This window comes from Rhynchophorus ferrugineus, unplaced genomic scaffold, assembly GCF_030347505.1.
Source record: "Rhynchophorus ferrugineus isolate W39M unplaced genomic scaffold, kcgeb_rfMv2 rfM4, whole genome shotgun sequence".
Taxonomy (NCBI): domain Eukaryota; kingdom Metazoa; phylum Arthropoda; class Insecta; order Coleoptera; family Curculionidae; genus Rhynchophorus; species Rhynchophorus ferrugineus.
In genome coordinates this window covers 45,377,993-45,394,527 of record NW_027472583.1, presented here as the reverse complement: position 1 = coordinate 45,394,527, position 16,535 = coordinate 45,377,993, and the positions used below count along the sequence as shown (strand labels likewise).

The 16,535-nt window shown below is 32.0% G+C and overlaps 1 protein-coding gene across 1 annotated transcript; it reads left to right on the top strand.

The window, feature by feature from the left end:
- The first annotated feature begins 8,531 nt into the window (after window positions 1-8,531).
- On the top strand, window positions 8,532-13,136 carry MED16 (Mediator complex subunit 16). The gene is made up of 14 exons (XM_076403720.1): window positions 8,532-8,796; window positions 8,857-9,000; window positions 9,054-9,252; window positions 9,310-9,559; window positions 9,614-9,766; window positions 9,848-10,041; window positions 10,098-10,466; window positions 10,525-10,691; window positions 10,749-10,888; window positions 10,947-11,268; window positions 11,336-11,388; window positions 12,604-12,713; window positions 12,771-12,976; window positions 13,030-13,136. Exons 1-14 carry the CDS (start codon window positions 8,723-8,725, stop codon window positions 13,064-13,066), a joined length of 2,418 nt encoding a protein of 805 aa, XP_076259835.1. The 5' UTR covers window positions 8,532-8,722; the 3' UTR covers window positions 13,067-13,136.
- Window positions 13,137-16,535: the final 3,399 nt, after the last annotated feature.

The following is a 16,535-nucleotide window of genomic DNA, read 5'->3' as shown; positions in this document are numbered from 1 at the left end:
AAAATATTAACGATAAAGATGTGAATAAAGTATATTAAATATTTGTAATAAATATATTTTCTGATAGAAAATCTCTACTTTCATATTTTGTTGGCTATTAAGAAGAGCACCACAGTTTTTATTTGTTAACGAATGGACTATCTTAACAGAATGTGTTCAACTTTTAAAACCCATTGAAATAATGACCACCGAGTTATCTGGTGAAAGATATCCCAACGATGTCATTAATTATTCGGTTAATAAGAGGACTGCAACATTCCATCAAATCCAGGATTTTAACAAATGAATGGGGAAAAAAATACAAAATTGTCTATTAGATGTCACCAATAATAGGCTGGCAATTTTAGAAAGGAATACGATATGCGGGAAATCCACATTTTTAGATCCTAGATTTAAAAAAGCAGGATGTGGTATTGTAAATAATGCTGAGGCGATACAAAAAGTTATCACAAAAGAGGTATCTCCCATTCTAACTTAAAAAAATACAAATATAGTTCCACTATTCGAAGTTCAAGTCAAAACTACTGACCAAGGATGTATTGACATCTGGAGATATTTTGATAAAAAAATGGCTAGATTGAAAGAAGTAATTACTCCAAGTACTGCAACAACTTTACAGATTTAGCAGTATTTGGAAATTCCATTTATTGAGCGTTTAGAAAACCCATTGGATTTTTAGCAAACCCATAAAATGAAACTACCTGAATTATATCAGTTACACGTAAAATATTCCTCTATACCCGTAACATCTGTCCCCCGGGGGCGAGTTTTTTCAAAATCTGGACAATATTTATATTTATTATGCTATGTTATTTAAAAATAGCAATTAATATATTAAAACACGATAAAACATTTGTGGTGTTATTATTCCATTCCTTTTTACACATCCACAGAACATTCAGTATAAAAGTAATCCTACTTCCTTTAAAATTATATTATTTATTACATGATAATAGAAATTAGTAATTTTTTTTTCTTTTCTTTTTTAAAGTTATCACGTGAATGAATATATATACATCTCTGTCTCGCTTATACTACCATTGGATAATATAACGACATTTAAAATTAACTGGTCCAAGCATTTATCTCCGTCCTTTCCTATTTCACATTTTATACAGACAAGAATTCATACATCTTCGTCTGACACCACGAATAAAAAAAATAGTCGAACCGTGCATTTGACTGAAAATAGTAATTACTATTTTCAGTCGCTATTTTTTTGACTATCGACTGTTTTGCGACTATCGACTGTTTCGACTGTTTTCAGTCGATAGTTCCCAACGTTACTAATAACCACCGTAACTATAATACAGACCATTAACACATTATTACAGACAATAACTATAAAAACAAGAACATTTACAAACATTAAAAAAAAACAGAACTAATTCAATACTCAATTGCATTTTACTTATTTATTTTTTAATTTATCTTCGTTGATAAACTTTAATAAAAAAAAAGTCAAGAATTAATAGCCTCTGACATATTTTTTTATATAGAGCCCTTCATAGAGTAACATGTACTTTATGGAGGCCTTCAATATAAAATATAGTAAAGAATATTATTTTTTACTCTTTGATAAAAAATGCTTGTTAATAAAAACGCAGTTATGAACACAAAAACAAATATTAAAACTAAACTAATACAATATATAGATACATAATTTATATGAACATAAATAGAATGTAGTTTATCAAGATGATTATAACTAGATCTAATTCTAGTATATTTTAAACTCTCCTTTTGACCAACGTGGTTTTATCTGAACTGGACCTATTGTTTAATGTGGGCTACGAATCACGGTCTTATGCATTAAGTCTTAGTACAATTAAGTCGGCTTAGTACAATCTTAATTTATAAATTAATTTATTACTACTATTCTGTTGTACTTGCGTTAATATACATGGCGTGGTACGGGATTAATACATGAATATGTATTTGCCAAATTAGAATAAAACTAATCTACTTAGTAATCAGTAGCTGTATTCTGAATGAAAATTATTTCATGCGCATCCCAAAATACAGACGCCATAACCTTGCCAGCCGACTGTTACATTTTTCCACGCTTTGGAGCGGATTCATCGTGTGCAGTTTACTCGGATGACTGTCGATTGGACTTCGGAGTGAAGTGATGGAGCCATGTTCCATCCATTGTCACATATCGACGCAAAAACTTGGGTTTATCACGCTCGACCATCCGCAAACACTGCTCCGAATCATCAACGCGTCGTTGTTTTTGGTCAAAAGTGAGCTCGCGCGGCATCCACTTTGCACAGAGTTTTCTCATACTCAAATATTCGTAAATGGATATGATGTACACGTTCAGTTGATATCTTTAGAGTGTCATTGAATGAAATTCAATTTCAATTTACGGCCATTCAAAATTATTTTTGTGGAATTTTTAAATGTTTTCGTCGGTAACAACCTCTTTTTAGCGTCCACTGCGTTCACCATCTTCAGTGCTCATTTCACTACGTCTAAACTAAGCATACCAATCCTTGATGGTTGATTTTCCTGGGCAGTGTTCGGAAACTCGGCATTAAGCCAAGTTTTTGCTTCAACTGTATTTTTTCCCTTCAAAATGCAATATTTTATCAGCACGTGAAATTCCTTTTTATCTATTATTTTTCACAATAACAAAAATTGCTTCACTCAAAATGCTATAATTCACAAACTAGTGATCCGACAGCTGTCAAATATATACAGGCATCTTTTGAGCGTTAGGTTTAACTAAAAATCGTTTGGATTTAATTCTAGTAGCGCCATCTGTTTTTCAGGTCTGGGACTTTTCAATTAGCATGGCTAGCCAGACCGCCGGATGTTAGGAAAAATGACAAATGTTTTAAAAAGAGCCGAAAGTTACATAACGAATCGCGGTCACCATTAATGTGTGTGCACCACCACCAAAAAATGTAAAGACCACATAAACTTTTTATGAAAGGCAAACTCACTTGTCTTTTCTTTGAGCAAAGTTATAGGAAATTAATATGGTAGCGGGACTTTTGCCTCACGTTGTATATGTTAAGTAATAGGCAACACTGACATAATACTGGAAAATGATAAATAAACGTGGAAAGGTAGACGCCTCAATTGAGGTGGTATTAAACGGAAAAAAGAGGAAATAAAATTCAGCAGAGGTGGAAATGGGTATAGCCTACATTAAGGAAAGGTAAGGCGTGTCTCAAAAGTTCTCCACTATGCGGTTGCTGTAAATGCCAGATTATTTCTGAAAGAAGATAAAAACTACCATAAAACCACCTCAAATATTTACCTTTTAAAGTTCCAAGTTAGAACAAAAGTGACTCTAAACTAAAAAAAAAACTATAAAAATTAGAATTCTATAAAAGCTTTCTAGTTTAACATTAACTAAATTGCTGATTAAAGATTTATCTTACCTAAACTGAAAGATAATTAAATATTATACCTTGTAATAAACGAAATAAAGCAATTATTGTATTTGTATTTATCTTACCTGTGCTTTATTCTTCTACAGTCACCCACTTTATTCACATTTAGTCGCATCAATTACTAAATTATACGTAGGTATCGCGTTCAAATCCAATTTATATACCGCTCACTTACCTAAAACAAGCAAAAATCATATTATAAGATATCACTAAAGCACTTAAAATTACTGTAAAATTAATATTATAAAGTTAAATGATTCATTCATTCAATTTGACTGCCACGATATATGTATGTGGTATGAATGGTATAAGGAATTGGCCACGTGACAATCACCAAAAAGCAGATGCATTTGCTGAATATCTAGAAAAAAATGTCAAACCTAAAGAAACTAATATTGAATATAATTTGCCTAACACAAAAGCTGAAAATTCGATGATTGGATTAGTCACGCCGAAAACGTAAGCGTAATAACCAAAGTTATTAAAAGTGACATTAAACCAAGGAAATTTACCAGGCTACGATTTAATAACAGGAGAATTACTGGAAAAACTAAAAAGAAAGGGAATTATAAAACTCACAAACTTGATTAAGCATTTAGATTAAAACATGTCCCAGACATTTGGAAGATGGCGGAAATTATAATGATCCCAAAACCTGGGAAGCCAGCAAACGAAATAAAAGCGTTATAGACCTATATCACTGCTGTCAGTAATATATAAACTTTTTGAAAAACTCCTGTTGAAAAGAATAAAACCGATCATAGAGAGAAAAAAATCATATTAATACCAACACACCAGTTTGTTTTTACTAACAAGCACTCAACAATTGACCAGGTCCACAGAATAACAGATGATATTAAAAAGGTATGCTCAGCTATATTCTTAGATGTAGCACAAGCCTTCGATAAGGTTTGGTATGAAGGTTTTGTTCATAAACTACAGAAAATGTTACCAAAACAATACACCGAACTATTAAAGTCGTACATTACAACCAGAATATTTAGAGTCAAACAAGAAGAAGCTTACTCTACAATAAAAGAAGCTAAAGCAGGTGTACGACAAGGAAGTATACTGGGCCAATGCTTTATCTACTCTACACTTGTGATATACCACAAATGGACAATATTACGATGGCTACATTTGCTGATGATACTGCGATTATAGCTGTCGGAGTCAATAGAGAAGAAGTCTCACAAAAATTACAACAGGCAAGTGACAAAATATAAATAATTGGACAGAGGCTTGGAAAATAAAAATTAATGAAAGTAAATCTGTGCATATGCAGTTCGCCTACAATCAGACCGTACAAGCACCAATAACATTAAATAATACTATCATTCCATATAGCAACAACGCTAAATATCTCGGAATTAATCTTGATGCAAAACTTCGCTGGAAGGAACATTTAAAGCAGAAAAGAAAAGAACTGGAATTGAAATATAAGAAAATGTACTGGCTAATTGGAAGAAAATCACAATTATCAGTTCATAATAAATTGTTATTATATAAGTAAATACTGAAACCTATATGGACATACGGAGTTCAATTATGGGGATGTTCTGCAAAGAGTAACATAAAGAAAATACAAATTTTTCAGAACAAAGTCCTGAGAGGTATTGTGGGTGCACCCAAATACTATAGGACTGATTATCTACATCGAGACCTTCAGATACCCACAGTCAGTCAAGAAATCAAGAAAATTGCAAGGGGGCATGAGGAAAGACTCCATTCTCATGAGAATATTGAAGTATTGCAGCTTTTGGATACCACCAGAACAGGACACAGGCTCAAAAGAATCAAACCATCTGATCTTTTGTAATGTTGCAACATATAGTGAGATTCATACAATAGAAAAATACAGCAGTGATATGTATAAAAATTATTTCACCAGAGACTGAGATAGGGCGGATGGGTCCTCCTAGTTATATACCTAGATTTAAGTTAACATAAAGACAAATTGTAGCTTAGTCGGAAACGACTAGTAACAATGTAATAATTAATTAATAAAAGAAAGAAAACATTCAATTTGATAAATTACATCTTGTTGATAGTATTTTAGTTATAAGGTAAAAATGAGAGAAGTACCTTGAGGCATCTGGAAGTTAGCTGTAATCCAGCTGAGGTCCCCAAACAAGGTCGTTCGAAGCCAGTACCATTTGCGGACTTCTTTGAACACGACTCCAAGAAACAAATATCCCATTGAAGGCGTCCGAAAATCTCAACAATGAAACAATTTACGCTGGATAGTTAGCAGATGATAATCATCGCTGTTTGTTCATCGAAAATTGTTACAGTACCAGCCTGGAACCGCGACGCGTCTATATTTGTACCTTTATCTGTAACAAATTCAAAATTCTATATTACAATTGGATACAAAAATATAGAAGAAACTGGAATTTACCTGACCTCCCATATCTCTTGACCTTATTTGCTTCTGTCCCACCCCAATATAATTCGGACGCTTTTTACAAAAATAATTAATGACACGATATCAGGCTCGACGGGACCTTTATTCTCTCGAAGGTTTGACTACACTTTATCGACACTGTAACACTCAAACTGCGCATTCGAAATGTTCTAAAACAAAAATAAAACAACATTAAAATTGAAATATTAGAAATATGAGAGAAAAACTCACCTCACTTTTCTGAAGAAGATGCTGGGATATGCTGGCTCCGATTAAGAAGCTTCAACGCTAGCCCAGACCAAAACAAGGAACTGTCTGAAGCCAACTTGACAATGAAAATTGATTTTCAATGAAAAACCAGCCACATAGTGCTAGTTGTTAGGACTGAACAGGCGCTAAAACTGTTTCTAATTTGAATTGGTGTAAAAAATGTGATCGCTCAAGAAGAGAATAAATAAAAACAATGGATGATTTTAACCGCGCCGAGAGTCGTGACGCTGGGCATGTTAATACACAATCCGGATGGTCACCACGGGCCTCTCGACATCCTGGGCAAAAATCTTCAACGAATTGTTCGCGTGAAAAGGAAGAACGAAGATCTATCGACCCACCACCAATGACAACCCATACTAGCCCATTCAATGTATCAAAGTCTGCAATGGCCTGCTACTAAGGGAATGATAATGTGCACCAAGACTAGGACGATCCAGGCTTGTCAGCCACATTAGCGCACCCAGGAAGTCACGCGCGATGCACACGAGGGATTGTTTTGATTTTCCCGTCCCTGAAAATAAAAAAATATGGAATCTGGAAAATTATGACGAATATACTGTAAGAGCAATTATATTAATTGCTTTTAATTACAATAAATATGAAATAATATCAATTTACCCGTTGGGGAGCACAGCGAGTCACTATATAATAAAAAGAACGAATTCGGTTAAAATTACAGCACCTTTAAGAAAAAAATAGAATTAAAATTGATGCATGGAGCGACGGCATCAAGCCACAATGAAGGGCACGCTCGTGCAACTATAAAGGAACAGAAATGAAGTACGATCCTTATTCAACATCGAAGTGCGCTGTTGTCAACAATACTGGAAAGATATTTATCATGAAATTCAACACAATGAAATAAAATTTGCATTAACATTTGAGATATATATCCAGTCGCGCTAATACTAAATAAACAATTGGCGATATAAACATATTCAATTTTGTTTAATATAAATATAAATTTAATTTTATCTAAATAAATTAATTATACATAATGAGTAATATAAAATGCATATCGGCAACATACTACACAAATCACAGGGTTGAAAAAATTCATGGCACACTAGTTTTTCTTACAAGCAATACATATGCATTTTTTATAATGCCATCTTAATTTACAATATTTTGAACAAACTTTAATATTTATGCAGAGGCGTGCAAATAATTTTATTTGCCGAATTAAGAAATTAATATATATTAAATTATTTTAAATGAAATTATTCATATTACACTTTGAATTTTTGAAAAATATTTAAGATTTTTTTATTATTTACATATATTACCGGTATTTCTAAAACTTTCAATATTTTAGCCGTTATAACAGGGCTTCTAAATAAATCCCATGTAACTTTTCTTTCAGAAAATGCTGTTTCAATGCTGATGTTTCAAAGCTGGTCAATTATTAATCCTTAATTATATGATTTATATCAGCTACATGGCGTAAATTGTCATCATCATAACAAACATTTCAGTCACTAAAACAATAATGCTTGTGTGACCTTTGCCAGTGTAATTATTAGTTACTGATCCTTATTAATTATTGTCCTTTAATATCTTTTAAGTAGCCGCCCGAAACAAACTACAGCGCCCTCTACTAGCTATTCTTCGCCTACTTCTGCATATTAGGAATGAGCTCTATTATCGATAAAAAATACATTTAACAAATCCCACTAGCGAAATTCATTCTAGTGGTTTCTATAATGCTAAAAAATAATTATTTTCATTATTGTTGTAGAGTTTTTGTAATAAATAGAAAAATAATAGAAAAGAATATAATTGATTACATATTTCCCTATAACAATAATAAGTAATATCAATTCCATTAAATTTTGAGCTCAATTTGAGCGATTTTGGTTCTTATTGAATTTATCTTGCCATTACTTTGAACATTTTATTTTAATAATCAAAGTTCGAAATTATATTTATAATTTAACTTACTTATTTATTTGTTATTTTATTTTTAAAATATATACATTAATAAATGTACTAGATACAAATTAAAGTCGCTGCATACTGAACAATTTTATAATGAATTAAAATGAAACAATTATTAATTATTACAGTATTATTTGCAAACCCCAAATTACTGAAAACAGTTAGATTTATTTGTTCATAGATTCATATTTAACAATATTTAAAGTAATAAAATGGGAAATAATAAAAGTTTTAAGTGAAGTCAAGTTAAGACTTATAAATATAAAATTACTCGTTATTCTATAAAGAGTAGACTGAAATTAATCGTCAATTAATAGTCAATAGTCGTTTTCTATCGATAGTTTCCAACGCTAAATAAAAGTAAAACTGGTCTATGTTTCCAATTCTGACTAATCAGGTTCAATAGGGGTGTTGGTCACTCAGAAAATCCCATATCCCAAAATTATATAAAACTATATTATATAAATTTTTTTTAAATTTCGATATAACTTTCTATCGATATTTTTTGGCATCCCTAAGGTTCAACTGTCAATTTGACAAGTGTTGGTGAGTGAAGATAGAAAAGTGAATTTATTTTTATTTACCTTTTGGTATTTAATATATCGGTGTTAATATGCGAGATGTGTAATATTACTTCTTTAACAAAAAGACTGGTGTATTATGTTAATACTTTATTATTAAAAGTATAAAGATAGTCATGGACCATATTTTCACTGTTACCAAGCGTTATAACAAACCGCTTCATTCGTCCAAAATTAACATTTTCAACGAGTAAAAATACTAACAATTATTTAAATTCAAAAATAAGTCTATAATGTTTTAATTTTATAGGATTAAGAAGTCTATAATATGTTCCATATCTTGCAGTAACGTAATTGCTTTTAGCACACAAAATGATTTGGAGGAAGCCAATTCTCCTTATTTCAGTTCTTATGTTTATGTAGCTGACTTAAATAGCCCATGGCAAATCCACAAGTATGCATTAATAGTATTAAGTGAAATAGTTGAATAACACAGATTACTTTTAGGATTTTATGCAATCCCTCTCCTGTTACAGTATTGCAATGGGATTTTACAGGGCAACTATTACTTATTGGTGATGAAAATGGATGTGTACGAATATATGCAACTAAGGACCATATTTTAAATGATTGGAATTTGTTACTTCAAGTTCCACTCCAAGGGGAACATATTTTATCAGCAGCATTTTTTCATCCTGGAAAAAAAGTAAAGTATCATAAAAACAGTTTTTTTTGTTAACAATTACAATTAATATAATTTTAGGTGTGTTTAAATACTGAAAAAAAAGATAGTTCATCATATATGGAGAAGTTTCAACATGTTAAGTTTGCATGTTCAGTAAAGCAGTTTGGGGGTCGACCTGCAAATGGAGTTTTACTCTTAACAACTACTGGTATGTTAGCAGCAATCTTACTACCTCAAACTACTAGTCAAACCGCAATGGTGATGGCTACAGAGAGTTTGGGACCTACAAGAATATTTATCAAAACTGCTGATATATGCTATGGAAAGAGTAAGGCTACTGTATGTTTATTTTAATTTTTTTTATAACTTGTAATATTTTTAGATGGACATTTTTTAATTGCTATAAGTAGTGGTGACCCATCAACTCCTGTACAATGTTATAAAGTTTCTGTTAAAAAGATAGAAGAAAAATGTGTGATATCTAGTGAATCCTTATTGAGTTTTTTCTTGTTTGAGGCACCCAAAGATGCATTAAGTAAGTTTTATTTGTTTGTTCATGTTCATTTATTATATATAATTGTATATTATTATATTATTAATTTTCATTCCTTTGTAGAACAAGTGGTAATAGATAGAAGGTGTAGAATAAGTTATGTTAAGTGGATTATGAGAGAGGATGCAGATTCTTTGGTAATAGCAGCAAATAGTGACAACCAGAGTTGTTTGCAGGTGTGGGAACTTAGAGAAAAGGCACTTCCTGTTCATAAATCTTTTGGAAATCCTGATGCTTCTCAATTTTATACCACAGTAGTAAGTATAAATTATCATCCAAAGTTAAGATTAATTTACATTTTTATTGTTTATAGCTGTGGCAGTATCAATGCCATTTTCAGTATAGTAGTAAAGTTACTTCATTGGCAACAAGCAAACTTAGTTTAATCAACAATATATCTAGCGGATATATTGTAGTCACCTTTGCAGACAATACAGTCCACTGTCTGTATCGAGATACCCTTAAACCAATTTTTAGTACTTCATTGGCAACTCCAAGATACCTTGATGAGCCATTGTCTAAATGCCAGAAAACTTCAATTAAGATTGCCAGTATAGACATGTCTTGGTTAGGTAATGTTCTTATCATTATGGACACAAATGATGGACTTCATTTATTAAAGTTGCCACCACAAATAGAAAATTTAGCTTTAAGTGTACCATATTGTGCTATGGTATTGGAAGTGCGTAAATATAAAATAACATTTTCACTTATTTATATTACAAAATATTATTTTGCAGTATTGTCTAATTGGTGGATTTGATTGGCTTGACTTACTATTGGTTATTAAACCAAGTTCTATTGATTTAATATGCGATAGACTGACCGATGTCTTTAATAGACAATCACCACACATCCAACAGTTTTATTATGTCCAGTTTTTGTGCATCAAAACATCTTTATACAGGTATAACGATTTGAGATTTTTCTGTGGCATTTATATACATGATTTAATTTTATCTAGGTTGAGTGCCAATGGACAGTCCAAAGCTAATGACTTAACCAGTTTTTTGATGTTGCACAGTATTTCCACTGCCTTTAAGAGTTTGCTGAGACCCAGTGAAATGACTAGTCATGAAAAGAGTCCAGCAGATTCTTTAGCAAGTTAGTTTGGTATAATATGCAATAGGCTTTAATGAAAATAATTTGTATTTTATTGCAGCTGAATCTGAAGGTCAAGTGGATGTAGATAATGTGCTGATGCATCTAGAAGCTAAAGAGTTTACTGTGGAACCTTCAACATTGCAAAGCCTTCAACAATTAATCCAATGGGTTGCTGATCTCGCTTTGAATCTTCTTGTTAAAGTTCCAGAGAGTAGACCATCAATTGGCAAAGTTTATGAGTTAATTAAAGACGTAAAAGCGTTAAATATGCTCAGAGAGTTACTAGTGTTGATTAGGATATGGGGGCTGTTGAGATCGGCTTGTTTACCTGTTTTTATCCGTTCTGATGCCAACTTGGATGTATTGGCATTGTTGTTTAGGTAAAACAATTATATTAGTATGTTTAATCTTTAAGCCTCTTTTTATGATAACGCGTTTTATACTCAGGTTACTAAGCAGATTGGTGCAGAATGTCAATGAACCTGATGACGCCCTTGTTGGTAAGTCTTGTTGAGATTAATTATTTTGTTGGTTTTATAACCTGCCAGTGTTTTCAGCTGTTTAGAGTATATTTACATGTATAATTGCAAAGTGTCTATATTGAAGTGTGTAAGAAAAGATACACGATTAAAAAATACAAGTATATTTTCTCTCTTTTATGTAAATAATTCCGAGAGAAACTTTTCTTGGTGTTAAAGTATATGTCATGAAGCAACTTAACATTTATGATATATGTATATCGATTCCTATCTTCACAATCAAAGGTCTTCATACTCGCCCAACGTACGTTTAATCTTTATCCTTTAATTCATTTTACTAGTCGTAAAAATTCTGAATGGGTTAACAAATTAGACTATTCTATATTCATATTCTATATTTTTATACAAACAATCGAATTTTCACTATAAATACAGTTGCCTCCCAACAAGTGTAAGTATTGTATATATCAGTTACAAAAATTAGAAGAAAACAGGTGCTATAAAACCTTAAATTTGAAAGATGCAGTGCAGTTTTAATTAAAATTGTTTTATGTTATTATTAATATAAATTGTTATATTAACAATGAGGCTGGGATCATTTTTTCTCTGTGTTGTTGTTGTTCTTTGTATTCTGCCAGAATGTGTTTTACAGACATGTTTTACAGTTTCCTTTTGGGAACATGTTCGTAAGCCATATGACTTCTTAGGGATGTTGAACAGGTTACGAACGATGCGTAGGTGATAGTTTATCAGGGCATATTCAATAGCCTCGTAGTGCGTATTAAAAATAATTCTGCCATTAGTCTATAACTCTTAATGGGAAAGCTTTCAAGATCAATCAGAATCTTCATATTTTAATCGTTTGGGATGAGAAAATGGTGATGACGATATTTTTCATTTTTAGTTTGGATAAATGTATTCATATTTCTGGTGGTTTAAGGATTACATTTCTTCTTAGGATATTTTTTCATAGTCATGTCTTAATTTGTGGATGAAAAGGATTATAAATGAAATTTGGGATTAATGATATAAAGGTTACTAAATGCTAGGTTAAGACTGGTTAATTAAGATTTAAACCTCAACGAGTTGGCGTAGTTGCTAAGGAACTTTCCTCTTCTACTATGGGGGGAGGGGATAAATCAGCCTCACGATACAAGCTTGTCTTGATGACTGTAAATGCTCGTAGTACACATCTTGTGACGTTTTTTTATTAATATAATCTAAATCAAATTATAGATGAATGCTGCCTCCTGCCTAGTCAAGTACAAGTGCAACCAATGCAACCCATCAACAACAGGGTTGTTCTAGCATCACCTCAACTTGCACAACTAAGTTTACCCATTCAGGTTTGTATTCTAGGTAAATTATACTTTATAGGTATAGTAACATCATAACTCTTTCAGTTGGAATATTATACTGAGCCAGAGTGTTTCCTTACGGGTGATCACTTAGCTCCACAAACCGTCGATTCTATTAGGCATCTATACTTGGGGAAGAGACCTCGTGTGGTGAAACAATGCGTGCGGTGCGGAGGCTCAGCTGGAACTACGACGGTTAAGAGAACAGCAGCTATAAGGGCTTGGGATCAAAGATGGATTAGATCTTGCCAGTAAGTATAATTATATGATTGATAACAATGGAGTTATTTGATTTTTGGTCTAGATGTGGCGGACAGTGGAGAATGCAGAAATATACATAAATGTTTATGGTAAAAAAGCTGTTTTGTATTTGTTTTATATATTGACTTAAATATACTTTTTTATGTTTTGTATTAGTATTTCCATTTTTTTGACCAAATAATACCATTTATATTCTTAATAATTCCTTTTTTTATTAATTATATCTTATATTCGATATGCTTAGTACAATCTTAATTTAAGCAAGGCGTGTACTGGATTAATACATTAATATGTATTTCCCAAATTAGAATTAAACTAATAGCTACGTAAGCTAAACTCAAAAATACACTAAACTGGTTCATTTGGTTTGGTTCGCTTCAATTTTCTCATTACCTACGTGTTGTCCAATAGCTGTATCGCTTCCACGTTGCTGTGATTTAGCAACCTTATTTCATGTTTTAGCGCGAAATCTTGGATCACTTCGTATATCCAATTGATTACGAGATCATGGTGCAGCTTTTCGTTGGTTACGTAGCGATAAGCAATGGTAATTATTCGTAGAACTTTGTTTTAGGTGTGTTGGATTACTAGTTGGTTTGATGTTTTAGTGCAACTCCGTATTTGTACCCCATTGGTTCAAATAGGCTTTATAATTGACTGATAAACTAACCTCTTTGATTTTAGGTCAAGTTGCTTGATTTTGAATCTAATTTGCTCTGCTTTTTATCTGACATTATGATTCCAGTTTAACCTACAATCAAGATATATTCCGAGATATTTAGCTGATTCTGGTTGAGGAATCGGGCATCCGTCAAGTGATATAATTAAGTTTTTGTCAATTCGCCGCAACGCAAAATTAACATAGACAGATTTAGAGTTATTAAGCTGTATTTTCCAGTCCCTAGTCCATTTGTAGATCTTGTTCGCCGCTACTTGTAAATTCTCTATAACCTTAGACAAAGATACATCTTTTACCACTGTAACAGTGTCGTCAGCAAATGTTGCAAGTATTGTTTCTTTTGTTGTTGGAGTATCAGCAGTATAGAGGTGATATAAAAATGGCCCTAAAATACTACCTTGCGGAATTCTAGCCGAAATAGGTTTAAGTGTTGAGAATGCCCCTTCATGCGATACTCTAAATTTCCTTTCGTAAAGATATGATTCCAGCAGTCGACAGTAATTCCAGTCGTAGTAATTTGCTCATTTTCTAGATTAATCCTAAATGCAATACCTGGGCAAAAGCTTATGAGACATCCAGGAATATTGCAGGGCAGTATTTCTTTTCTTCGAATGCCTTTTCAACAACCGCTGTTACTCTGTATACTTGGTTGATTGTTGAATTTACCATTCCGAAATCCAAACTGGATATCTGGTAATTCTATAAATCGTTTAATGCGTTTTAACAGCAGTTTATCAAACAATTTTTAAATCGTAGGTAGCAGCGAAATAGGCCTGTAAGATCCAACTTGTTCTGCCTGTTTGTCAGTTTTTTTAAGCATAATTATTCAAGCAACCTTAAGACATTCCGGAACATGGTTCTCAAATAGGCATTGAATATATATGTTAACATGATAGCAGTTCTTTTAATAATCCAGGTGAAATATCAATTCCTGGAGCCTTTTTAGGATTGAGTTATCAATTTCTGTGCCAACTTCCATTTAAGAAATCAGATTTATAGCCACATCGGGCTGATAAACAGGATTTAAGTCTATTGTAGATTCTATCTCATTCATTTGAAATACATTAGCTAAATGTCCTGCGAATAATTCAGCCTTTTCATCTTTGTGGCGAATCCATTCATTTTGATTATTTTTAATAGGCGGTACTCTAATAATTGGTTTTTTAAATCCTCGAGTTGTTTTCCATAGCGAATAATCACATTTTAAATCATAATTTATTTGATTTCGGGCTTAATTCACTTACATATTTCTCGATCTTTTAATTTGTCTGATTACTAATTCTATTAAATATTGTTTTGTCTACAGCGTTTCTGGTTCGTCTAGCTATTCGTCTTTCTTTTATCCATTCCCTAATTTCAAGGGGGTAATTTACCTCATATTCTGAATTATCTCTTGATATCGGGGTAGCTTCTTTTGCAGCAAAATTTGCTCAATTATATTTCGGGTTTGCAACACAAAATCTTCTATAATTTTTAGTCTTATTTTTAAACTGATTTGTTCCCATATTATAAGTGTAAACGTGTCCCAGGTACTAAATTAGTAAGATTAGACTTCTTTGTTTTTTTTCGCCCTAATGTTAACAATACTGGAATGTGATCAGATGATAGTTCGCACAAACTCTTGATTTGTATTTGATTTGGTGAGATGACTTTCGATACGTAAAAGTCCAGTAGGTCTGGTACTTTATTACTGTCGGTAGGCCAGTAAGTGGGTTCGCTTTGTTTCAGTTCCTTTTGTATACTAAAAAGTTCATAAATTATTGTTTGATTTTATCTGTCCATTGTCCAGAGGATGCTTAATGTATTGTTAAATGTTTTGTATATTTTTAAAAAATTCCATTATGCAACAATGTAAGAGTACGTCCTCATTTCTAATATTTATTTGTTAACGTTACTTCAAAGATAATATACATTTTCAAGAATTTGTTTTAAACCATCGAATATCACCTAAGACAAGTTTATTAATTAATATGTAATAAAACATGACATTGCAACAACATTCTTCAACATTTTTACTAATAAAAATCAATTTTCAAATGTGTAGCGTGGACGATTTCGAAAGTTGAGGATATTTTTCTGAAAATTAAACCCTGGAATAGTGAAAACTGTCGTCTTAGCTTAGCTTTAACTGATATGCAATTACATAATAGGAATAAGAAGGACGATAGGTCAAGGTACTTAACTGGATAAAATTTAATTAATATTTTCCACCTACTCGTTCAATAACTTGTGAATTAATTAAGTGTAAAATTAATTTTAATTGAATTAGATGGTGGTGTGGTGAAATAAAGATATCATGTACATTGATTCCAAACGAAATAAAAGCCTATATACCTATATCACGGCTGCCAATAATATCTAAAATTTTTAAAAAATTCCTGTTGTAAAGAATAAAACCGATCATAGAGAGAAAAAACCTAATACCAACACACAAACAAACAAAAAATTGACAAAAATTTATAGACATAATAAGAAGTTCATCATGTCCAAATATTCATTGGCTGTAATCCGACCAGTGATGTGCATGATAGTATCAGCTAAATGCCACGTTGGGTTTATTAACAACCATTCAACAATTGACCAGGTCCACAGTATATTCTTAGATGTAGCACAAGCTTTCGATAAGGTTTGGCATGAAGGCCTTGTTCATAAAATACAGAAAATGTTACCAAAACAACACACCGAACTATTAAAAACCTACATTACAATCAGAATGTTTAGAGTCAAACAAGTAGAAGCTTACTCTACAATAAAAGAAGCTAAAGCAGGCGCACCGCAAGGAAGTGTGCTGGGGCCAATGCTTTATCTACTCTACACTTGTGATATACTACAAATGTAGAATATTACGATGACTACATTTGCTGATATTA